We start from the raw sequence: 26,912 nt of genomic DNA, 5'->3' as shown, positions 1-26,912 counted from the left end.
AGCACATTGTTTAATCGAAAATCCAAATCCACTTCAGACGGACGTTCATATTATAAATAAATATACTAGAACATTTCGTGAAACTGTAACCGCCACGCTGAAAAAGTTATATGCTTTAGTGATCCGACACTTTTGACTCTTAAGCATCTAGATTTTTACCGCAGAAGTCCAAATGGCAACAGTAGTACAGTACACAAAGTGGATAAAAAAGGGCAGACATGCACCACACCACCGAAGATTTAAAAAAACCGGGGTAAGTGTGGCATTTGGTTTACATCTTCCAGTGTTCCAAGCAAAGAGAAAACCACGTAAACCAGGGGCCACACCAAATCTGAAAGTCAAAAGCTCTGCTTATCGTCTTCATCTGTACAAATAGCAACCCTCCTTTGCTTTCCACTTCATTCCATTCCACCTTATAAACTCACTCATAGGTTTCACTTTATCAGTTTTCACAGACGAAGAAGCAACAGCAATCGAAATTCAAATGGAGGCAATTCAGTCTTGGGTTTCAGAACACAAGCTTACAAGCATTGGTGAGGACACCCAGCACTCTAATCTCCCTCTCTTTTAATATTAATGCTCGATTAAAAATGTTTTTCTAAAATGTACTTTGTTCATAAATGCTTTTAGTAAAAGCACTTGTAATAGAACCTACATTAATGTTTTTAACAAAATTGTAAGTCCTTTCTAAAAAGAAAAGAAAAAAAAAAACTTAAAATGTTTCATGCATGTACTTCATGCAAAAAACACTTCAAACGATATTTTAACTCATAAGCACTTTGAACATTTTTTTGCAAAACAATATCATCATAAGCGCTTTTGGTGATTGCGTTTATTTTAAAAGTAATTTCAAACAAACTCTAATATGTTTTAATAGTTAAGTTTGTTAAAACAGTGTGCTTCTCTTTGCAATACTGCAGCCAAGTTCGAAACCCCCTTCTCTAGTTTAAATTAGATTAGAAGGGAATAATAACAATGTTAATCTCTTTGGTTTGTGTTATCATTATTACAGGAGGAATATGGGCATCGGCAGTTGGAGCATCTCTAGCCTATTCACGAGCAAGAACACCCCTCAAGCCAAGCCTTAGGCTTATACATGCTAGGATGCACGCACAGGCCTTGACCCTGGCTGTCCTATCTGGTGCAGCAGTCTACCATTACTATGTGGACCATGAAGCAGCTGCCCACCACGATGGAGAAAACTAATGCTTCTCCAATAACCACCTGCCTAAGTCAGAGCTCCATTGCATAATTCGACATTATCTTTTTAGTTTCATTATTTTCTCTGTTTTAATTCCTTTCCCTTTTACTAGTTGTTGTATTGTACATCATATATATAAGGAGATCTTGGTTTATTGACGTATTTCTCATGTAAGTTTGAATCTCTTTTCCTTATTATGATAAAAAATAATGATTTTCATTAGGAAGATGATTACGAGTTTTGGGTACAAAAAAGTGGTCTTGTTTAAAAACCTTCCTTAAAAACTGCTGTAATCTTTAATCCCTTCAAAGAATCTAACAACGTCAGATGATCATGAATCACAATGGCAGAGCTAGAAATTTTTCACCGAGTGGGCTAGGTTAAAGATTTAAATTTATAAACAAAGAAACTTTATACTATATTTTTTACAGTATCAGCTAGCTCAAGAAGAGGTCGCACTTGGTGCGATGACAAGTGCCTTCGCCCATGAGCGGTAGGTCTCGGGTTCGAGACTTGGGAGCAGCCTCTCCATAAATGGGGGTAAGGCTAGCCGACATTCACCTCTCCTAGACCCTGCGTAAAGCGGGAGCCTTGTGCACTGGGTACGACCTTTATCAGCTAGCTCAAGAAAATTTTCACAAAATGAGCCAAAGAACTTTCGTTATTCAAACAAATTCAAACTTGTACATGTACAAGAAGCGATGAGAAAAAAGATGTGAGAAAAAGAGATGGTTTGTAAACTATATTATATAATTAAACCAAGAGAATTCAAATAAGTGACTAAATATAAGGTAGGTTATATTCAAAAATTCATAAAAATTACATGTAAAATTTTATTTTCTACCAAAATCCCCCTGGGCTACTGCCCAGGATAGCCCTTAATGTGGCTCCGCTGGTGTTGAATCATGATTGATCCGATCATTTTGGAGCGTGGTGTACAGACCAGCCAGGCTAGCTTAATTTTTTTAGAGCAACGAAATGTAGACTAATTGTACAAGTATATTAGTTTTAATTAAAGTAGTTAATGGTACATGTTTTGCCTTGCACATATTTGCTGTTGTAAGGTTGTAAGGCTGGAAAGTCCTTTTCTTCTTCCAAACATTCTGATTCCTTCAGTTGCCATTTGCCATGGCATTATTCTTTATACATCTTAAATTTAAATGCACTAATTGACAACAAATTAAAAATAAATTAAAACGCACTCAAAAGAAGTAGCCTACCAACTTCACAATTTTCCCTAATTAACCATAAGACCCTCCAACTTATCATTTTTAAGTGAGCTTCCTTTGAACTTTCAAGGTTAGTTTTGGTCAATTCACTCAAAATACGAATAGTGCAATATTCTACTTGAGGCGATCATGGTCGGATGGTTGTTCATATTAATCTACAGCAAGGGAACCGGAAAGCCTTTGCCTTGAAGTTTTGTACGTTTAAAAGAATAAGAAGCAGCAGCTTCTCCTTATTCTTCTTCCCCTACTTATTTTCCTGCGTTTTCTCAAGGTTTTTGTGATACACAAAGGATGATATGGACTGCTCCATCTGCACTTCTATGCCAGTTATGTTAAGGCCTCCGAGGAATACAATATGTTTGACATGCTATGAGGGAGCTAGGAGCGTTATCTCCTTCATAAACAAGCTTCACATTGCTCATGGATCACCTGATCAAAAACCTAATCTGTGTAAGGCAAGCTATCTGGTTCCCAACTTTTCTCTTTCTATGTCCTTTATACTAGCCACACTTTGAATTCTAACTTTTCATTCTCTTCATTGGCATAATTACAATGAGTTACACACACATGTGCGTATTGGCTCGTTTGGAAATGTGTTTAAATTAAAATATTATTTAGCTTTCTATTTTTGAGAAATTGTTGTGGTTCATAAAATATATAATTAGTTTATGTGTTATAATATGAGTTTATATTTATTTATACAACATCCTCGTGTTCTAATACTACACAATAATTTTCTGGTACTTAAATATGCATTGTTATTTTTTCGAATACAAGATGTACAGCGTTGTTTGTTTGCAATTAGAATAAAAAATGAAAAACAATTGGGCTTTATTTATCCTCATCTAACATGGGACTTTATTTCTCAATTCCGGCCCACTAATTAGGATGAAAGTATTAAGAAATATCATAGTAATATATTTGGTAATATATTTACCTAATATGGTTTAAGTCAAATCCCATTTAATGTGGGAGACGATCTTTTAGCCATTGTTGTAGGGTTAATTAGTTGACCTAGGCTTGTATATATTGCACTTTATAGTTTGTCAATGGATACAGACGAAAAGCATTCAATCTATCACTTGTCATAGCCTTCCAATCTAACCATTTGAATATTCAACCATTTTAACATGGTATCCAGAGCATAAGGTCCTGGTAAGAGCATAAGGTCCTGGTGCCCGACTGCTTACGTTTTCAACTTCGATTGTATTCTCAAACATCATGTCAGTCACAAGACTTGAAACACCAACCATTTATCAAATCTAGAAGTCCATCGCATCTCTCACACAACAACAAATGTCATATGGATTGACCGAATTTTTTTCAATCACTGCTGCTGTTCAAAGTCGACCAAACCATTGCTCCTACAATTCCAAGAATCTCCATTGTGAATTTTGTGATAAAGACGGACATACAGTTGACATCTGTAGAACTCGGAAATATCACTGCAATTTCTGTAACAAAAGGGGCCACACTGAAGACAGATGCAAATTTAAAAATGGAACAATGGTTCCTAATAATGGGGGGAAGCAAGGCAGCAACCATGACAACAAATCACACCAGCACGTGTCCCAGCCTCCACCGAACCCATTACAAAGGCTCTCAACAGAGCAGCTTCATCAATTGGCCCACTTTTTGTCCATAATGAATTTTAAATTTTAAATAATACATTTAGTAATAACAATGTTTATGCAAATTCAGCAGGTCTGTCTTCCTGTATTGTTGCCTCCGTTAATTCTGTATTTACTCAACCTTGGATTTTGGATAGTGGGGCTACCAATCACGTCACTTCAGATTCTTCACTTTTCACTAAAACCAAATCTTCACTAATTGCCACCGTTAAATTACCCATAGGCTCTTTGACCACAATTACTTCAACTAGCATCATACCATTCAATTTAGATATTGCATTAGACAACGTTCTATGTGTTCCCTCCTTTCACTTAAATCTCATGTCAACTAGTCAAGTCACTAACTCTCTAAATTGTTGTGCCATTTTGTTTCCCACTTTCTGTATCTTGTAGGACTTGGCTACGGGGAAGATAATTGGATCGGATAAACAACATGATGGTCTTTATTACATGTCGCTGTTGCAACGGACACCTCTCTCCTGTCACATTTCTCATCCCTCAAATTTATGGCATATGCAACTTGGACATCCTTCATCAACTCGTCTCAAATTAGCACTTCCCTCGTTGCCTTCAAATAATATTTCTTTTGATAATAATTGTACTATTTGTCCCATGGCCAAACAAACCAGACTTCCATTTCCTTTAAGTTCTATATCCACTCATGCACCATTTGATTTGTTGCACTATGATATTTGGGGTCCTTATAAAGTTCCTACGCATTTAGGGTCTCATTTTTTTCTCACCATTGTCGATGATTTTACTAGGTACACATGGATTTTTTTGATGCAACATAAATCTCAAACTCAATACCTTTTAAAATCGTTTATTACTTTTGTTGATACTCAATTTCATGCAAAAATCAAAGCAATAAGGGTTGATAATGGGTCTGAATTTTTATCCATAAATGATTTTTTTTTTCAAACTAAAGGCATTGAATATCAACGCACATGTATCTACACTCCACAACAAAATAGCGTTGTTGAATGTACGCATTGTCACAATATCATTGTTGCACGTAGCTTACGTTTCCAATCTTAGGTACCCCTTTCATTTTAGGGCGATTGTGTCTTCACTGATGTCTACCTTATTAACCTATTACAATTTCTTTTGTTATCCAACAAATCCCCTTTAAGTTATTATATAACCGTCCGCCATTTTTTGGTCACTTGAAAGTTTTTGGTTGTTTGTGTTGTGCCACTGTTGTTCGCCCTACACAAAAATTTGATTCTCGTGCTAAACGTTGTGTCTTTGTTGGATACCCTACTGGTCAAAAGGGTTACAAATTATATGATCTAGAAACTCAAATTTTTTTTGTCAGTCGTGATGTTCAATTTACTAAGACCATTTTTCCTTTTCACTCTATGACATCCTCACCTATGATCCCAACTTCCCCCCATTTTGACTGACCATGCCGAGCCTCTCCCATTGCCAACAGCCCCATCTCCAAGACTTGTTGACACCCACTTTGTCAACCCACTCGCACCCATATATTCCTCTAACCAGCTTCCATCACCTAATCTTACCCATCACAACCTTATAGACTACAGTCCCCTCCACCTAATCTTACCCCTTTACACCTATCTCGCCTAGGGCCCTCACCACCTACTCCTCATTCTCCTGACATGCTCCCATCAAACATCACTTCCCCTTCCCCACAAGAAACTCCATCACACATTCCCATGTTGAACTGCCCTCGTCCACCTGACGCATCTACATCTCCATCAGACCTCTCTCATCCACCTGATGCGTTTACCTCAGCCCAGTTACTATCCCCACCACTCCCACGCCAGTCTCTCCATCCTAAGCAACCTCTATTATGGCATAAATACTATCACGTTACCAACCAGGTCAGTCACTCTCCCTCAGAGCCTCGTCATTTCTCAGGTACTCAATATCCTATTTCTCAGTTTATTTCTTATTCGCGGCTTTCTTCTGCCCATTGTGCTTTTCTAGCTAACATTACAGGCCTCACTGAACCCACTTCTTATGCTCAAGCTATCCTTGATCCCATTGCCATGAATGCAGAATTAACAGCTTTGTAGCAAAACAATACATGGTGATCCCTTGCCTGTAGGTCACAAACCCATTGTTTGCAAATGAGTTTATAAAATTAAATACAACTCTGATGGCACAATTGAGCGGTACAAGGCTCGACTTGTTGCTAAAGGATACACTCAAATTGAGGGCATCGATTATCAGGAAACCTTTTCTCCTACTGCCAAACTCATCATTCTGCATTGCCTCCTTGCTGTTGCTAGTGCCCGTCACTGGTTCATTCATCAATTGGACGTTCAGAACGCTTTTCTCCATGGTGATTTGCATGAGGTAGTTTTCATGGAACCTCCTCCTGGTATTCGCCGACATGGGGATAACATTGTATGTCGACTTAAAAAATCTCTATATGGACTCAAATAGGCCTCTAAAAACTGGTTTCCACTTTTTCAATCACCATTCAGAAAGCTGGTTATCAACAATCAAAAGCTGATTATTCTCTTTTTACCAAGGCTCAAGGTACTTCATTCACTGCAGTTCTTATCTATATAGACGACATACTTCTTACAAGAAATGATCTTCAAAAGATGGAACAACTCAAAACATTTCTTCTCACACGCTTATGTATCAAAGATCTTGGTGATTTGAAATATTTTTTAGGCACTGAATTCTCTCGCTCCAAGAAATGCATTTTCATGTCTCAAAGAAAATATGCATTAGATATTTTGCAAGATTCTGGACTTACAGGTGCATGCCTAGATAAGTTTTTGATGGAACATAATTTGAAACTCACTCCCACTGACGGGGCATTGTTAGATGATCCAACCAAGTACAGAACACTAGTCGGACGACTAATTTATCTTACTGTCACTAGGCCTGACATAGTCTTTCCGGTTCGCACATTGAGTCAATTCATGCATGAGCCTCGCAAACCTCATTGGGATGCAGCTTTACAAATTCTCAAGTACATCAAAGGTACGCCTGGTCAAGGTTTGTTATTCCCTGTATCCGACAATCTTGAGTTAAAGGCCTTTTTGTGATACTGATTGGGGAGGTTTTCGTGCCATAAGAATTTCAGTTAGAGGATATTGTATTTTTCTTGGAAATTCTTTTATCTTATGGAAATCCAAGAAACAAAACAATGTTTCTCAGTCATCTACAGAGGCCGAGTATCGAGCTATAGCCAATACATGTTTAGAGTTGACTTGGTTATGCTATATATTGCAAGATTTAAAGGTTCCGCAAAAAGTTTCCACACCATTATTTTGTGACAATCAAGCTGCCCTATATATTGTAGCTAATCTTGTTTTTCATGAGCGGACAAACCATATTGAAATTGATTGTCACATTGTTCGAGAAAAATTGCAAGCTGGCTGGAATGATTAATCCTTCACATGTACCTACACTGTAATACCCTAACAAATTTAAATATATGAATTTGATATTCATAATTATGAATGTGTGGAGAAAATCGAAGATAAATTGATTTATGGTCATGAAAATGTAATAGAGAAATTTTGAAATTTTGTTTGCGGAATTTATGCTGTAAAATTTTATCGATAAGTGGAAGTCACAATTAATATTTCCAAATAAATCTTAAAACCACGAACGCATAAGCGAAAGCCGTTTGCAAGTCCGGATTATAACGGTATAGTTACGGACGTTTGAAATCGTTTTACTAAACTATAGATTATATTTAAATTAAATGAACTCCCACTTTGTGGGAAAGAATCCCAATCAGGTTGTGTTGTTGAATGAAGGAACCAATGGTTTCGGCACAATGAGATTTAAGGAAGAAATCAGGGACCAATCAGGAAAAGGAGGAGAGAGGAGGGAACCAATGAAGAGAGGATAGAGAAACATTCCTCCACTCTCGTCGACCCGCTCAACCACGGCCAACCCGGTTTAATTTCGGCCAATCTTCGTCATTTTTAGGCGATTTTCACCCATTCACCACCTGCAATCTCTTCGAAAACTCCCCATCTACCATATTCGCCCAAATTTAAGGGTTTTTAAGTCTAAAACCGTGTAAAACATGTGTGTGACCGGTGGAGTTTTGACAGCGATCCCACCGTTCCGTCGAGTCTTACCACCCACCACCACCCATAATCAACTCCCCTTGGACCAAAGACAAGACCTAACTAGTTGTAGGGGCGTTGGAACACCAAGGAGAATCGAAGCTCACCTATTATAGGGTTTTTGACAGGTGCAAGTCAATTTGGGGCCTTTCCCGGCCAAATTGAACTTGGCCACATGTATAAAACTTGCTCTACTCATTAAGATCTACATGCCTGTAAAATTTGAGAATTTTTAGAGTTGGTCGGAATTTAGGGATTCCATCCGCCGGAAACAGCCGTGTGCGGCGGCGCGTGGATAGAGGGTCAACGCTATCTTTTTACGCAAATTTTTCGATTGTGAATTCGTACTTGGTATCCAAATTTCTGTGGTTCAATTGCTTGTTATAATACTGAGTAATGCCACCACTTGAATAATTTCAGAAAATGGGTAAGAGATTGATTTGTGCACTGCAAAAGGCTTGATCTCGTTCAAGGGTTCTAACAGGAGAGTTAGATGCAGCCTTAAAATAACCGAGAGTAATTCTTTTGGGCAAACTTTCTAGGTATAGAAAATTGGTTGTTAATTTTTAGTAAATTAACCTTATGTTTTTAGTAAATAAATTTGGTTATAGATCTTGTGAACATGGGTAGTTAAATAAACATGAGTCATTTTGGCCATCATCGTAATTACTCTAAAATAAATGATCCGGAATCAATGTTTCGGAACGGGGTGTTACAAATGGTATCAGAGCAAATGATCATACCTTACAATGTGAGATATTATGGATGGTTGTGGATGTGAATTGTATTGACATTGCAATATTTCACAAGTTCTATGATTAATGAGGAAATTATGGGGAATGCATGTATTATGAATCACCATGAATGAATTGAATGAATCGAATTGAATAGGAGTAGAAAAATTTTAAATTATCATATTTCATGTTATAGCTTCAAAGATGAGTGTTTGATTGAAGTCTTGGATTAATCTTTAATTGAGTTGATATTAGGTTATGCATTTTGAAAAAATTTGAATGTTAAGGGAATTGTGAAATTGTGACAAGTAGATGGAAAAGTCGTATTATACCTGTGCAATTGAGAAATATTGAATTGGGCGAAAATGGCATGTGGATGATGAATTGGGTGAAAAGGCCCGTGGATGTTGAATTGGGCGAAAACAGCCTGTGGATGATGAATTGGGGCGAAACAGGCCGTGGATGTGGAATTTAGGCGAAATGACCCATGGAATGTGGAGAAATGGTTGAATGGGCACAAATGCCCAATGTTTTCGGGGAGAAGCTCCATGTGTGGGCTGCAAGAATGAGTTATTGAAGTGATAAATATGTGTAATGTGTATTGGCCAGGTATATTACAATCTTTTCCAGTCTACTAGTTATTTATTGGGATAAAAGAAAATTGTGAGTAATTGTGATTTGAAATTCCAATGATTTTGGCTAAAATTTATGATATTTGTTTTGCTAATGATGAATATAAAGAAGAAAAAAAATTCTAATGTTTGATATCGTCAGTGAGTGTGGCAAGAAATTTTGATGAAGAATCATGGTAACGGATGTGTATAGCCAATGAGGGTAAGTGGCTTGCCAATGATTGTGGTTATTATGCTAGTATATATCTAGCCAATGGTAGATGTGGATTGATAATCTGGTATTTATTAGCCAATGAAGATTGCAGCTTGGTGTTTGATATTTATTTTTGCCAATGTGTATGGCTATAATTTATGATATTTATTCTGCCAATAAATGTTGCTGGAAATCTGAGTATATGGGTGAGAATCATGATGATTTATTAGTTGATTTCTCTATTTTGAGCTTGGATAAACTCGGAGACTGAGGTTATGATTTTATTCGCTATAAATGGAATGGTGGGAGTAGTTCTAATCCATTTTCGTTAATCAATGGTGGAGATCATTATTTTGCCAATGATGATTATGGCTAGAAATTTTAAAATCTTATGACCAATGATAATTATGGTTGAAAATTTTAATATTGATGAAGTCATGATGATTTCACAAACGAGGATGAAATCACAAACCGATGCTATGATTGGTTTAATATATAGTGGTGAAAGAAGGAAAGGAATAACTGTGACCTAGCTTTTGCCCAGTTGTGTGACACGTATGATGTTTTTCTTGATCTTGGACCCCATTTTTTTACGTTTGAGGAAAAATAGTTGACGGGGAAAGCTTGTAATTACAAATTTGGTTGGTTTGGTTGCCAAAGTCAAGAGTTGTCTTTGTTTGGATTCGATATTGTGGCCATAACTGATGACGCATGCATATTTTATGGCTATATGATTAATATGGTTAGTTTGGTTCACGTGAGGATATGAATGAAATCATAGAATAAGATTTTGATTTCGTTCAATATTAACGGTATTGTGGATTGGTTTCAAATACCTTATCCTTAGTCAGTGATTGAAATCTCGGGGACAAGATTTATTTTAATGGGGGTCTAATGTAATACCCTAAAAAAAATTTAAATATATGAATTTGATATTATAATTATGAATGTGTGGAGAAAATAGAAGAAAAATTGATTTATGGTCATGAAAATTTAATAGAGAAATTTTGAAATTTTGTTTGCGGAATTTATGTTGTAAACTTTTATCAATAGGTTGAAGTCACAATTAATGTTTTCGAATAAATCTTAAAACCACGAATGCATAAGGGAAAATCGTTTGCAAGTCCGGAATATAACGGTATAGTTACGGACGTTTGAAATCGTTTTACTAAACTATAGATTATAATTAAATTAAATGAACTCCCACTTTGTGGGAAAGAATCCCAATCAGGTTGTGTTGTTGAATGAAGGAACCAATGGTTTCGGCCCAATGAGATTTAAGGAAGAAATTAGGGACCAATCAGGAAAAGGGGGAGAGATGAGGGAACCAATAAAGAGAGGGGAGAGAAATATTCCTCCATTGTCGTCGACCCACTCAACCACGGCCAACTCGATTTTAACCCGGTTTAATTCCAGCCAATCTCCGCCATTTTTCAGGCAATTTTCACCCATCCACCACCTGCAATCTCTTCCACAACCCCCCATCTACCATATTCACCCAAATTCAAGGGTTTTTAAGTCCAAAACCATGTAAAACCGGGTGTGTGACCGATGAAGTTTTTACGGCGTTCCCACCGTTCCGGTTAGTTTTACCACCCACCACCATTAATCAACTCCCCTTGGACCAGGGATAAGACCCAACCAGTTGTGGGGGCGTTGGAACACCGAGGAAGGAGAATTGAAGCTCACCCATTCTAGGGTTTTTCGACGGGTGCTAGCCAATTTGGGGCATTTCCCGGCCAAATTGGACTTATCCACAGGTATAAAACTTGCTCTACTAGATCTACATGCCTGTAAAATTTGAGAATTTTTAGAGGTGGTCAGAATTTAAGGATTCCATCCGCTGGAAACCGCCGCGTACTGCGGCGCGTGGCCAGATGGCTGATACTGTCTTTTTATGTAGATTTCAATATTTGTACCATACTTTGGGCCTCCGTATTTAGATCTCGTACACATAATACTCGGGGGACTTAAATGTAATTATGTAATAAAGGAAGGGGTAAATATGTAATAAGTGAGGAGCCCTTATTCTATAAAAAGACTCTTCACCTTCACAATTAAGAGAGGTCAATTCTTAGGCCTGAAGCCCCCCTCACCCTCTCACATCCCATCTTACATTACAGAGGTTCTCTCCCTCTTTAACATTTCAGAGAAATACAAATATCAGTGTGGACGTAGCCCAAACCTTGGGGTGAACCACGATACATCTTGTGTTATTTACATTTCTTGCAGATTCACGGTCGGATTTACATTGTTCCAAGACCTCCGGTTTTGTGCATCAACATTTGGCGCTGTTTGTGGGAAACGACACAAAAAATTACGTCGGTTTCTCTTTCAATTTTTCACCTCCACTGTGAATCTACAAAATCATAAAAACCCAGAAACAGAAAAGATCTAAATCTCAAACCTTCTCAGAGCCCCCTCTCTCTCTCTCAACTTTCATCATGTTTTTTTGATAAGCCTTTTGATTACTCTCTGCCTCCAATTCTAGAATTTGATGAAACTTCTCAATTCAGAGGAACGTGAGGCGTGGCTGCGTGGCAGCCTCCAGGCCATGCTTAAAAGAAGGCCTTCTCCGCCCACTATATTACGATAATACCATTTTACATTTTGTCCCGAGGTTTCTAAGTCCAAAATATATCCAATCCGTACCATGCAAGTGTAAGCGAATCAACTAGAAACGCGCTGCAGTACAACTTCAGTCAGGAACCAAATCTCCAGATCTCCTCCTAGCGGCGCCATTGTCGAAGTTAACACCCTTGAGCAAGCCAAGCTCGCCGAAGACGTTAGCGTTTGCTCTGTCATCGTCTCCGACCCGCTCCACAACCCGAGGTCCGTCCACAACGAGATGATCGAGCGCTAGTTGGGGAAGGAAATGATCAGGGAGAAGATTATTGCCGGGTACTTGCCGAATGAGCTTGGGCTGATCACGGATCTCGCATTGCTCCACATCAAATCCAACAGGTTCTATGGAACTGTTCCTCACAAGTTCAACCGCCTCAAGCTGCTGTTCGAGCTCGATTTGAGCAACAATCGGTTCGTTGGAAAGTTCCCTCGGGTCTTTCAACAGTTGCTGGAACTGAAATTTTTGGATCTGAGTTTCAATGAGTTCGAATGGACGGTGCCAAAGGAGTTGTTCGACAAGGACTTGGACTCCATTTTCATCAACCACTTCCCCAAAACATGTTTTTCAAAAAAAAAAAAGTAGACATGCAAATCTGCAAAGATAAGTTTACATACTCTTCTGGGTCCATGATATACTTGATGACTTACTTTTGTCGACCACATGGAAAAAGTCATACTTATACTGCCAAGGTGCAGGCTTATGGTGCTGCAATCAGGATGGGTTATCTTCAACAACCCATTTGGACAAAGGGAATAACTTTTCGCATGTGCTAGCATACTTTGTCGCACTTATCCAACAAAAAGAAAAGAAAGGCCATCAGACAACTCAACCACTCCCACAAAAGTGAAAAGCATCAAGAAAAGCAGAAAGTGAAAGAAAAAAAAGAAGCAGACATAATTGCGGTAGTGATGGCATGCAGAAAAGAGAATTATGGGCGTGACCCATTAAGCAGAGGGTCGGATTTATTTTTTAATGATGTAATTTATTTTCCTTATTTTTCGGAAACATTTGTATAAACCTCATCAGAGGGTAAAAAAAAAGACAAAAAAAAGGGCAAAGCCCAAAATAAATGGGCTGGAATGTTGTATTGAGGGTAAAGGCCCATAAGCCCAAAATAGCACCAACCACGTGACCAAAAGTAGTCCACTACTACAAAAATTATTCGGCACCCTGCCACTATTATCACCAACCAGGTGACCAAAAGTACGCCCAGTACTACAAAAAATTATTCGGCACCCCGCCGCTATTATCGCCAACCAGGTGATCAAAAGTACGCCCAGTACTCCAAATTATTCGGCAGCCCGCCGCTATTATCGCTAACCAGTTGATCAAAAGTACGCCCAGTACTCCAAAATTATTCAGCAGCCTGCCGCTATTATCACCAACCAAGTGATCAAAAGTATGCCCAGTACTTCAAATTATACATGAGCATTACTCATGTCAATCATACATAAACGTTCATGAGCATCACTCATATCAATCATGCATAAACATTCATGAGCATCACTCATGTCAACATCCATGAGCATCACTCATGTCAATCAACATAAACATTCATGAGCATCACTCATGTCAATCAGCTTCAAAAGCTTCATTTACAGAGCTCTAGCTTTGAAAGCTTCATTTACAGAGCTCTAGCTTCAAAAGCTTCATTTACAAAAGCTTTAGCTTCAAAAGCTTCACTTACAGAGCTCTAGCTTTAAAAGCTTCACTTACAGAGCTCTAGCTTCAAAAGTTTTATTTACAAAAGCTCTAGCTTCAAAAGCTTCATTTACAGAGCTCCAGCTTCAAAATCTTCATTTACAAAAGCTCTAGCTTCAAAAGCTTCATTTACAAAAGCTCCAGCTTCAAAGCTTCACTTGCAAAGCTTCACCTACAAAGCTTCAGTGCAGGGTATATAAATACCATCTCCGAACAACCGCCACTTCGGCCCATACATGGATTCAATTTGAAGTCTCCAGCCAACAGACTCTATTGATCGAAGACTTGGGGGACTACATTATATACCATATATTGGGCCTCAACTGGACCTCATAAAAAAATACTTAGAGGACTCTAGCCCATCACTTATGTATTGAGGAGCGAGCCCTTATTCTATAAAAGATACTCACTCACTTTCATTAGAGAGCACCTATTATTCATGTATTGAGGAGCGAGCCCTTATTTTATAAAAGGGACTCCCTCACCTTCATTTTAGAGCAACGCCGCCAGCTGAGCAATCGCATCGTCGCGAGCATCACTCCTAACCCATTACTTATGTATTGAGGAGAGAGCCCTTATTCTATAAAAATGACTCATCACCATCATTAGAGAGCATCACCGCCTACTGAGCAACCGCCTCGCAACGAGCATCAACTCTAACCCATCACTTATGTATTGAGGAGCGAGCCCTTATTCTATAAAAGGGACTCCCTCACCTTCAACGCCACAAGCCGATACAACCAAGGTAACATAAGCCACAAACAGAACATCCTCGCAACATGTGCTACTTCTAGTTGAGCATCGTTTCAGATTGGGCATCGCCTCATATCGAGTATCAGTTCTAGACGACATCTAGTTACTTCGGCCCACACATGGACTGAATTTCAAGTCTCCAGCCAAAAGACTCTCTTAACTGAAGACTTGGGGGACTACTGTTTGTATCATACTTAGGGCCTCCGTATTTAGATCTCGTACAAATACTCGAGGGACTTAAATATAATTATGTAATAAAGGAAGGGGCAAATATGTAATAAGTGAGGAGCCCTTATTCTATAAAAGGACTCCTTACCCTTACAATTAGGAGAGGCCAATTCTTAGGCTTGAAGCCTCCCTCACCCTCTCACATCCCTTCTCACATTACAAAGGTTCTCTCTCTCTTCAACATCTAAGAGAAATACAAATATCAGTGTGGATGTAGCCCAAACCTTGGGGTGAACCACGATACATCTTGTGTTATTTACATTTCTTGCAGATTCACGGTCGGATTTACGTTGTTTCAAGACCTCCGGTTTTGTGCATCAACATTGTGAATTCATACTTGGTATCCAAATTTCTATGATTCAATTGCTTGTTATAATACTGAGTAATGCCACCACTTGAATAATTTTGGAAACGGGTAAGAGATTGATTTGTGAACTACGAAATGCTTGATCTCGTTCAAGGGTTTGTAGACAGTCTAACGGGAGAGTTAGATGCAGCCTTAAAATAACCGAGATTAATTCTTTTTGGGCAAACTTTCTAGGTATAGAAAATTGGTTAATTTTTAGTAAATGATCCGGAATCAATGTTTCGGGACAGGGTGTTACATACACGTTTTTAGTTAGCAGTTATATTTACAAAGGCCTTGGGAAAATATCAATTGGTGACACTGTGCAACAAGTTAAGACTTCATAATATTCATTCTCCAACTTAAGGGGGAGTATTAAGAAATATCATAGTAATATATTTTGTAATATATTTACCGAATATGGTTTAAGTCAAATCCCACTAAATGTGGGATACGATCTTCTAGCCATTGTTGTAGAGTTAATTAGTTGACCTAGGGTTGTATATATTGCACTTTATAGTTTATCAATGGATACAGACGAAAAGCATTCAATCTATCACTTTTCATAGGATTTGGATCCTCTCCTGAGCCCAAGGAGAGGATCCTCCTGACCAAGCAGTGTGGACTGTTGGATTTTCATTCAACGGCTATAATTAATATAACTTTAAAGGAATCCTCTTGTTTGTAGCCGTTGGATGAAAATCCAACAACCCACACTGCTTGGTTAGGAGGATCCTACCCAAGGCAAGCAACCTCAACTAGAAAAATCACAAATAGTCGAAGAACAAACCAAGTTATACTTTGGAAAGAAAAAAAACCGTGTTCCAAGTTCTTTAAGCTCAAAACTTAATTATGTTAAGAACATGTTATGCAATCTGAATAGTGTCATTTTGTGATGTGCTGCTAATTTCTTTTCTCCCACAGACTCTCGAAAATGTATCAAAATGGGTACATAATATGAACGAAGTGTCCGAAGAACTCAATGAGAAGATTAGACTCCTAAGTGGGTTTTCTGTTGCACTTAGAGATAAAATCCACACCGACATATTGTTGCAACCTGGTGATGATGGTCCTCCAGTCCCTGCCCATAGAGCCTTATTGGTGACTGATCTCCTTCTCTCTTTGTTTATCAATTAATTAACCAGTTAATAACATATGTGATAGGATTTTTACCATCTATGCAAATAAGGGCAAAATCACATGAAATACTTGCAATAATACAAGGATGTGGTAGTATAGATGCTCATGCAAGTTCGTTCTCCTCAAGGACTATTTGAACAATTTATGTAAAAAACAATTCCTAATCAACTACTTAGAATTAAAACTTGAGAAAAGAGATTTTGAGATTGGGTAATATTAAAAACGAATTTTAAACAAAAACTAATATAATCGAAGAAAAGAGTTTTAAATACCAATTTATAAAGGCACTAGGGTTCCACCATCACCTAGCAATCCTATGAATTTCTACCAATTACTTATGATCTCCACATGCCACTTTGAAGGTTAGGTTTTCCTAATATATATTCTCCTCGTGATATTCAAGCAAGAACGTATATCTACCATGCAATCTGTCTATGATATTCAGATCAAATATAAACATGTAAGACTCATTAAATTCTATGAAAACCTTTTGAAAAACCATGCAACCCCTAAGAGCGTGATATTCGCCTTAGATGAAATTACAATTATCAATCACAAGAAGCAATACTCAATCCTCCAATGATATTTCGACCGAATTGCATCCAATTACTTGTCTAAACATCCTAATGGTGGCCAGTCATCAAGATAGTTAGATAGTTTAAAACAGTGATCAATAAGTCAAAATGTGCATGCAATCAATCATAAGCAATTAAATAAAAATTACATATTCATGCTAACGCTCAAGGCTTCGCCCTAGCAAAAGGAATTAGTTACACATATGCATAATTGCAATCATAGAAAAAGAATAAACGGAATGAAAGCACCTTAAAGTAGAAAATCTCCAAGAACCCTAGCAAAGTTCTTTGTCTCTGAAGTTGAATAATAATAAGCGTAGAGAAAAACTGTAGACGGCAGAGCAATATATTTGCTAAGCCATCGCACAAACCCTAAGACATAGGTCTCTTATTCCAACTAGGAAACTAAATAATAATAAAATAGCTTAGAAAATAAAATTCTAATTAAACTAGGAGAATCTGCCAGGTAACTGTACAGCCACGTTTTAGTCTCAGATATCCTCCAAATCCCCCCATGATAGCTTGTTTTGAAGATCAAGACATTTTGAACACATCTCCAGAAGGCTACAAACCCATCCGAGGTCATATTGGGCTCCAAAAATGCAATTCAAGCCCAAAACGTCACTATTCCAGCACTGCACATCGCTCATTTATTTTATTGCCAGAAAATAACCGCTTGATGTGAAAATCTAATATTTTGATACAATCAAGCCAAGTGACTCACGAATGTCCTCCAACTAGAATTACTCCAAAATTCATCAATTTGACCACGTTTTGCTTCAGAGGAAATCGAAAGTCCTATATTAGAAATATAATTCAAAGTATCAAAATTCTTCCAAAATATGAACCAAAATATACTAAGAATAGGGTTAAATATATAATATAAAATTCACTTATCAATATGTACATGTAAAGTTGTTTTACGAGGCGGTTAACCTTATTTTTCAAATGAGGACACGTGGTCAATATTGATGACATTGTTGATACTGTTGTAAACCATCATAGGTTCTTGAAGAAGAAGATTATACAGATACAAGAAAGAATGAAGAAAGAAAGATAGAGAGAGAAGTAGAAGAATTAGAGTTTAGAGAGAGAAATCAGTTATTCAACTGTAATATTCTTTTCTTATTAGTTACAATGATTTGTTACAAGCTATTTATAATATCCCTTTGGTAGCTTACACTCTAAGTCACAACATAACCAACTCAACTAACTTCATACTCATTTGACACTTGTCCATTTCATAACCATTGGATCTTAGTACTCCTAACAACCCTAAACTTACAGTTGTAAAGATGTGATCGATATAGTTATCAACATGTCATCGATATATCGTACGCGGTGCAGTTAACCACATATGAATGTATTGAGAAACCAATTCTAACTTTTACATTTTGGTTGTTAATGTCATGTATGTAGGCAATAAGATTAGAAATTTTTAACAACATTCTAGACTTAGATGGATGCAAGGCTCCACCAAACGACACCATAAAACTGCCCGAACTGAACCATGAAGAGCTCGAGTCTCTCTTGGAATTTCTGTACCATGGGGACTTGTCAGAAGAGAAGATGAACAAACACATCTACTCCTTGTCCCTTGCAGCTGATAAGTATGGAATCTCGTACTTGCAGAAGCTATGTGAGCGTCATATGCATAAGTCTTTGAGCTCAGCCAATGCTCTTGATGTTTTAGAGGTCGCAGACGTTTGTTCCAGCCTAACACTGAGGGAGAATGCCTTGGAATACATTGTTAAAAATATGCATGACATAATTTTCTCTGCTAAATATGATACGTTTGCACTTAAGAATCCACATCTATGTGTACAGATTTCTAGAGCATCATTGATGGATGACAAAAGAAATTCAGTTGTAAGGGAATGTTATTGATTGATCATGTTCTTATGTTATTGATTGATCATGTTCTTACTATTGTGCAAGTATTTACATCTAAATTGACCCAAGACTTCTCGGAAAAGTATTTACGTGTGTACTGTTTACAATTTTTCACATCTTCAAATATTGCTACAATATAGTTTTTAACATTTTTCGTTTTTGGAAAGACATTTTAGGATAAATCACCAAACGTATTCTCAAATTGTTTTATTTCATATGCCATTTGTCACTTGCGGAAAGATGGAGGATTCAAACTCAAATGCCTAGGAGAAGCACATCCGCAAACCAATGTGATTATACCAAAATAATCTAAAATTCTATTTGTTTGTTTTCCTTTTAGAAAACAATTTTTAAACCCTTTTTTTGAAACATTTTACATACAGTTGAGGTAGTGGACTAAGCCTCACAATAAGCTAGCCATAATAATTTAGTCCGAATTCACTTTAATTTGGTGGGAATCAAATCTAAGTCGTCTCACTTATAACTGAATAATACCATTAGATCGTAGTACCTACAAACATTTTTTGAAACTTTAAACCTAAAACATACATCGACCCTAATATAACTCAAACAATAAACAGAAGCCCACAGATTAGCCTACAAGAAAAACGGAAAGATGGAAACCTTAACTAATACAAACCCTAACCCGTTAATTACCAAAAAAAATAGGCAAGATAAAAACCCTAACCCTAGTCTACTCAAAAGTCAAAACGAGGGTGTCGAATAGACATAGACGATCAGCCCGAAGACATCTGGAGGGGTCCACTATCGTTTTCCAGAATGATGATCTGATCTGTGAGAATGAGGGCTACTAATGTAGAAGAGGTCGTTAAGTCTTATGGCCTTACATGCACATTGAACTGGAATGAGTGTATGATGACAGTGGCTCCAACAAAAGCTAGTCGCGACAGCACTATCTTTGATCGGGGTTATAGCGCTCTCATGGCTGTTGCACTTAATGCCCACAAAAATGGTTGAACCAATAATGTAAGGCACAGCTGCTTTCGGAGTTGCTTTTGTATATCCACAAAAGGGGATGGAGATGAGTATGGATGATTTTGAACGCAAGTACAATGATTTGATGGATAAACTCGATGACGAATGTGAACTTGCTAGAGAATTTTTCTGCGTGGCCTTTTATTCGTCAGAACATATTATTACTATTGCTCATACAAGTGCAGCAAGCAACAGATGAAGTCGCGGATTTGGCATTACATTTATCTAGGGGTTCCTTTATAACGCTATGACTCTCGTGCGAGATGAATATAAAGCAAGACTAGCCTTCATGGAGAAGTGCGAAATAGACAAATGATCAGGGTTTAGTGAGAGAATTTATCATATATGGCCAAAATTTACACTCTAATTTCATAAATGTCAGTTTTTATTAAACTATCACATATATCCAAAATTTTACTGGAATAGACCTCAATACCCTCAGGGGACGTTTGTTGCGCCGGACTATCTCGGACTGGACTAGCTTCAAGGACTAAGCTGGACTGGCTTAGACTAGACTAAGCTGGACTAACTTAGTGAAGCGTTTGGTGCAGTGTTGGACTAAGAAGCGGATAATAACAAATTCTAATATTATATTATTTAATATATAAATTATTAATATTTTATTATAATCTCGGTGACCGGAGATGACGAGGAGTCTATCGGGAGTGGTTGTTGAGCATGACGAGGACGAGAGAGGATAGTCTTAGCTAGTCCCATGGTTATTGGGGGGTCTCGCTAAGACCTCTTAGTGAAGGGTTTTGTCCATGCTAGTCCCCTTTAGTCTCATTAATGTTAGTCCCAGCATGAAACAAACACAGTATTGGACTAACAGCTAGTCCAGTCCAGTCCAATCCCACTTAGTGAGGGCAAACAAAGTTAATAATAAACCTAACCCAAAATCCAAACACTATTAGATGAATGAACATGTTTATTCAATTCCACCTGTTTATGAATGAACCTGAATTCATTTCCAAGAAAACTTGCTGTTTGACAATTCCATCCACAGCTCACGGTCTCATCTCCACCTCCCCATCAATCAGATATTTTGTTTATGATTTTGGTTTTGCAATAAAAATTGAAATTTGTTTGTCTACATGCAATTCTGATGGGCTTTTGACAAAAGGTAGAGCTCCTAATGATCAGTGAACAGATGGCAACATGCCATCCTTGCTCCCAACATGCCATCCTTGTTAGGTTTTCAAGGCATACCGAAAGTATAAGAACAAAAACTAATTATTATTTTAGTTTTTTTAATTAAACATTTCAAAACAATATAAAGGAGAAGGATAAGCACAGGCAGAGAGGTGGAGGGTTGCGGCGGTGGGGGAGACTTTGGCAACAAGTAAGCAATTTTGTTGTGAGTTTGAATGAAAATGAATTCCAATGATTTTAGGTGTAGTGTAATTTGATAATAATTTTTAGGGTAGTTTGGTCTATTTAAGCATGTTTTTTGCTATAATTGATAGTTCTTATAAAAACTGATATTTATGAAAGAGTGGTACTAAGCCCACCCCATTGTCTTATCTTCCCACCCACATTATATTCCCACCCACTATAAAAGGGTAAATAATAACATCACTCTTTTCCTACCCACCATTATTCCAATTATAACCCTTTAAATATCTTTATGTTCTTTAATTTTTATTTTCTGTAATATGTATATATACATGTAAAATATATTTATCTCAAGAAAAAAAAAACAATTATGGTACATATTCAACAGTAATTCAAACAACAAACAAGAATCCATCAAGGCAGACATGGAAGGTCCACAGTCACCTCTTTTCTGGGTCAAGCTCGAAGAAGGTGGAGATGGCAAAAGAGGTAATGGTACATATATATATCACCATAAAAAACCAAGTCATAGTGCCAATTAATGATTGAATATCAGACTATGGACAAGAAATATGAGTATGTTAATGCATTGTTGCACTTTGTACATGTGCAGTGAGAATTACTTTGCTCGCTCCCTTATTCTTTTTGTTGGATTGAGGGTTGTGTTCTGAAGATATTTGAGAGAGAAAAAGGAACCGAAATGAGGCAGATTGACCTTCAAAGACGGAACTCTCGCCACTCGCTGCAAAAAAAAAAAAAAATCAGACCTCCAAAACCCCAACAACACCACGACCCCTAAAATTTTAGGCACGCCAACACCTATGCCCTACCCTATGCCACCCTTCACAACACGGTCATAGCCTCATAACCTGTCACATCCTAGACTTAACTCCGCCATAGTACGATTTTGTCCGTTTTGGGCCCTGGCCACGTCCTCACGATTTTGTTTCTAGGAACTCACACGATAACTTCTCAGTAGGCCACCCATCCTGGGAATGCTCTCGCTCGAACTCGCTTAACTTCGGAGTTCCAATGGAATCTAAAGCTAGTGAGTCCCCAAAAAGCCTCGAGTTATATGGAGGCGGGCATGTACATATAAGGCACATCACCCCCTCTCCGTTGGTCGATGTGGGATGTTACAATCCACCCCCCTGGGGGCCCGATGTCCTCGTTAGCACACTTGCACCGAACGACTGAGTGGCTCTGATACCATTTTGTCACATCCTAGACTCGACTCCGTCGTAGCACAATATTGTTCGCTACGATTTTGTTCGTTTTGGGCCCTGGCCACGTCCTCATGGTTTTGTTTCTAGGAACTCACACAAGAACTTCCCAGTAGGTCATCCATCCTGGGAATGCTCTCGCTCGAACTCGCTTAACTTCGGAGTTCCAATGGAATCTGAAGCCAGTGAGTCCTCAAAAAGCCTCGTGCTATATAGAGGTGGGCATGTACATATAAGGCACATCACCCCCTCTCCGTTGGTCGATGTGGGATGTTACAATCCACCCCCTAGGGGACCCGATGTCCTCGTCGGCACACTCGCACCGAACGGCTGAGTGGCTCTGATACCATTCTGTCACATCCTAGACTCGACTCCGTCATAGCATGATATTATCCGCTTTAAGCCTCGGCCACACCCTCACGGTTTTGTTTCTGGGAACTCACACGAGAACTTTCCAGCGGGTCACCCATCTTGGGAATGCTCTCGCTCAAACTCGCTTAACTTCAGAGTTCCAATGGAATCCGAAGTCAGTAAGTCCCCAAAAGGCCTCGTGCTATATGGAGGTGGGCATGTACATATAAGGCACATCATCCCCTCTCCGTTGGTCGATGTGGGATGTTACACAACCACCCACCTGCATAGCTCCACCTATATATTCCACTTCATTGTTCACAATCTCCATTCCGCCGGAATTAGATTAAGGCTGTCATCCGCCATGAGAGAAAGGGAATTTAAAGAGGGAGGAGGAGCTAGCATCGACGCCACCATTAGGGAGGCGTGCGGGTGTGGACTGGTTGGGCTTGTACAGTAGGGTGGATTTTTTAATTTTTTTTGTTTCTTGTGGTTCTACTATTTCAACTAATGATGATGTGGCAAAATGTTAGTAGTTATTGTTTAAGTCCTTAAATGTCATTTTATAAGATGAGATATTTGTCATTGATATTTATATTTTAAAGAAGGTGAAATGATAAGACAATGGGCTGGACTTAACGCCACTCTTACGAAATTAGAGGGTAAATATTGGTTATATATGAGAAATTCCCGTTTAGTGATGTGTCGTGCCGCTCCACATGCATATCTTGTTGGAATCCATTGTCCCACATTGGACAGAGGGAGAGAAGAAAATAAGTTTAAATATAATTACCCCACTCTAACTAACACCGAGGTCTTTTGTATTAAAACCTCACACTCAACGAATTGAGCAGGTGCCCAAGTGAGGATAGTATCGGTATTGTTGGAGTGGGCCCGTGGCCCATCTACCTGAAATTTAATATGGTATCAGAGTCAGGGGACGGGCCCGTATTGCCATGTGAATGGGTGGGTCCCCTTTGGCCCTGCGCAAATGGATGAGCCCCGACTTGGCTCCACGTAGGCCAAGAGATGCCACGTGAATAGGTGGGTCCCCATTGGCCCCGCACTAATGGGTGAGCCCTAACTTGGCTCCACGTGGTTGCCGATGTGTGGAACTCCACGTGTGACCCATAAAATGGGGTCTCACATGCGGGGGAGTGTTGGAGTCCATTGTCCCACATCAGATAGAGGGAGAGAAGAAAATAAGTTTAAATAGAATTACCTCACTCTAACTAATACCGAGGCCTTTTGTATTAAAACCCCACACCTGACGAATTGAGCAGGTGGCCAAGTGGGGACAATATCGGTGTTGTTGGAGTAGGCCCATGGACCCGTCTACCTGAAATTTAACATATCTACCCTTAAAAAATCCTTTGAACCACGTTTTCCATTTGAGGTTATTGGCTGCTTTCTTTGTATCCTAGTAAGCAAGTATGCAGTTCTAATTAGTTTGACTTGATTTAACAATTGGAATATTTGCACTCTCTGTCTTTGGCATTCACTGTTTCATAAGCATCTTCTTTGAAAGGAAAATCTATTTATGTAGGTTATTTAATGAAACAGTTTTACTGTGTCAATAGTTCAATCTTTTAAAAACCCATATTGCATCTGCAATTAGGGTTAGGGAATGATTAATTTTGTTAATTATCCTTTGTTTTAATGGCATCCAGACACTCAAAGACGTGTCCGGGTGGGTGTTAGAATCAATTGAAGAAGTTAAAGCACAGAAGGAGAAGATGAAATTCCTTTGGGCCTGCATATGGACAGATGTTCTTGCTTGCAGTGACTTACTTGTCCATCCTGGTGATAAAATCTCAATCCGAGCACATAAAATCATATTGGTAGCCCGGCACTCTCTATGCTAGATCTGTTAATATAATACCCTACTGCATACAAATATATTCCCTGATAAGCTACATCATTATCCAAGAAAGCGAAAACTGATGTGATCATCATCAAACATACCTAGGTAGCTATATATAGCAACCGAATCTTGATTACTCATTTTCGGTATTTTCGCTCCAGTTTTTTATAGCCACTGCCACTGCTTGCTTTACTGCATGAGCGTCAATGCTTTCACCTTCCTCTTCATTCTATACAATATTAAAGCGAATTTACCTTATAGCTGCTGTCATGAACAAGTTTATATATAATCCTCAGTAATTATTTATATATATAGAGAGGAATTGAATTGTCTTACTTCTCCTCCAACTGCCTGTAACCTGAAACTGTCTGCACAGGAAACCCTAGCTTCAAGCACATTGAGACCCAAGTCTTCGAAAGCTTCCAGAACAGACACAAGCAAACCTGGGCAACTCTTCCCAGAAAACACATTTATCAGAAATCCTTTTTCTAGGGTTTCCACTGTAACCTGCTGAAAATATAAGGACATTTACAAATTATAACAAATTAAAAATCCCATTATATATTACCACCCATACAGCTAAAAAGGACATTAATAAAATATTAATCATAGCACCCGATATGGAAAAGGGTCAATTCAGTTTGTATAAGTACCACAGGCAATGAAGTTTGGTCACTTGATGATGAAGTAGTTTGTGCATTTGCAATATCTTGATTCAGTCTTTCCACCTTTTGTTTTAGCTCTTCAATGTACTTGGAGGCATCTACTATGATTGAGGTTTTGTTTAGCTGTGACACATGCGCAAACCAAAAACTGTACTGTTAGAGATGTATACTTTTGATATCGATCAATAATCAAAATGTATATGTACACACACACATATATCCGTATATAACCAATATATATGTATACCTATATATACACACACAAACACACTCTCGTAGATTTAGATAAGTGTCATATAATTACATCAATGCCATAACTGACGGCTTGGTACTTATAATGAAGTTCCAAATGAATTGATCTCTCTCTTTAGATATATAGACGTAGTAAATTACACAAATAGATAATTGAATTTTTATCAATATAATTCTAATGTTCGATCCTCAGTTTTAAAATCAAGATAACATACATAGAATATTGAGATGTTCAGAAAACGAATATATATATCGGAGGGGCAGTCATGAGAGACACACACATATACACAAACTGTAAGAACTTTTAGCTTTTGACAACTCACAGCATACTACTTATAATATTGTTTCAGTTTTCTCTTAATAAGCTTAACAAACCACGGAAATAAATTGGTTCCGAATATAATCTTAACAGAAATGTTCTCATGGCCATCAGGCAACAAGGAAATATATATATATATAGTCACTCACTTGTGGATTTGATATCAAAAGTGAAAATTTTTAATCTCAACCTTTGAAATCAAATTCAAAGGTGGGTGACCAAGAGAATGAGATTCATAATAATAATTCCCCCATCAGTTTAAAAATCAAGAGAGTGGTGCAGAAATGAGATATTTAACAGGGGGACCCATTTCGCCCAAGTTGGTGCGAAACCGGAAAGAAGAAGCGGTTTTTCTGGCAGCCAACATAAAACGAAACCAGTTGCATGTACTTTGTGTTAGTGAAAAGAAACAATTGTAGTTTAGTGTATATAAAACTTCGAGAATTTAGGCCAATAGAATAAAGGGAAAGCCTGAGAAATGAATGCAGCAGGGGGAATTACAGCATGAGAGTTAGTTATAGAACGAAGAAGTTGCAGCTTCTCATAGAGTGCTGCCCTCTTGTGCTCCCTAGAAACCATGGAAACTGGAAAAAGTAGGATATCGGATTCGATATATATTTCAGATTTCCCAGCTTTCACTTTCGCCTCTCTTCTTTCTTTTCCTTATACAAGTCTCTGAGAAGCTCTGAAAGCTTTTTATAAGAGGGAGATGAGCTCTCAAATCTATATGATCCTGTTTGCTTCCCTGCACATGACTGCCTCAGTTTTTTTTTCTTTTCCCACAACAAATTAATAATGTACTATAGATAATATATTCTGGCTGCAATTACTGACATGCCCTCGCTTTAAGGAAATAACATTTCTCGTTAATCCTTGGGATGATTAATTGCACATAATTAATCATTTGTCTTCTTATTTATTTAGTACTAATGGGCTTCTTAAACCTAAAGTTTAC

The 26,912-nt window shown here is 38.1% G+C and overlaps 2 protein-coding genes and 1 long non-coding RNA gene across 9 annotated transcripts; 2 read left to right on the top strand and 1 right to left on the bottom strand.

Annotated features, from left to right (window-relative positions):
- The first annotated feature begins 394 nt into the window (after positions 1 to 394).
- Positions 395 to 1,363, top strand: LOC139197595 (uncharacterized). Its single transcript, XR_011583108.1, has 2 exons — positions 395 to 533; positions 1,013 to 1,363. It is a non-coding gene; the product is annotated as an uncharacterized lncRNA (long non-coding RNA).
- A 14,938-nt stretch (positions 1,364 to 16,301) lies between these two features.
- Positions 16,302 to 18,946, top strand: LOC103432894 (BTB/POZ domain-containing protein At3g56230). Its single transcript, XM_017331801.3, has 2 exons — positions 16,302 to 16,445; positions 18,479 to 18,946. Exons 1-2 carry the CDS (start codon positions 16,302 to 16,304, stop codon positions 18,944 to 18,946), a joined length of 612 nt encoding a protein of 203 aa, XP_017187290.2.
- A 2,815-nt stretch (positions 18,947 to 21,761) lies between these two features.
- On the bottom strand, positions 21,762 to 26,740 carry LOC103432896 (transcription factor bHLH61). Of its 7 annotated transcripts, none has more exons than XM_008371108.4 (5): positions 26,459 to 26,740; positions 25,375 to 25,509; positions 25,058 to 25,231; positions 24,823 to 24,950; positions 21,762 to 22,025 (listed from the first exon to the last, which is right to left on the bottom strand). In XM_008371108.4, the coding sequence occupies exons 1-4, from the start codon at positions 26,534 to 26,536 to the stop codon at positions 24,855 to 24,857; spliced, it is 483 nt and encodes a 160-aa protein (XP_008369330.1). In that variant the 5' UTR covers positions 26,537 to 26,740; the 3' UTR covers positions 21,762 to 22,025; positions 24,823 to 24,854. The 7 variants fall into 7 exon arrangements, with proteins under 7 accessions (XP_008369330.1, XP_008369328.1, XP_008369329.1 ...); XM_008371106.4 differs by lacking the exon at positions 21,762 to 22,025 and adding an exon at positions 24,574 to 24,743; XM_008371107.4 differs by lacking the exon at positions 21,762 to 22,025 and adding an exon at positions 24,574 to 24,740.
- Positions 26,741 to 26,912: the final 172 nt, after the last annotated feature.

This window comes from Malus domestica, chromosome 07, assembly GCF_042453785.1.
Source record: "Malus domestica chromosome 07, GDT2T_hap1".
Taxonomy (NCBI): domain Eukaryota; kingdom Viridiplantae; phylum Streptophyta; class Magnoliopsida; order Rosales; family Rosaceae; genus Malus; species Malus domestica.
The sequence above is the reverse complement of the archived record's forward strand: the minus strand, read 5'-3'. Positions and strand labels throughout refer to the sequence as shown.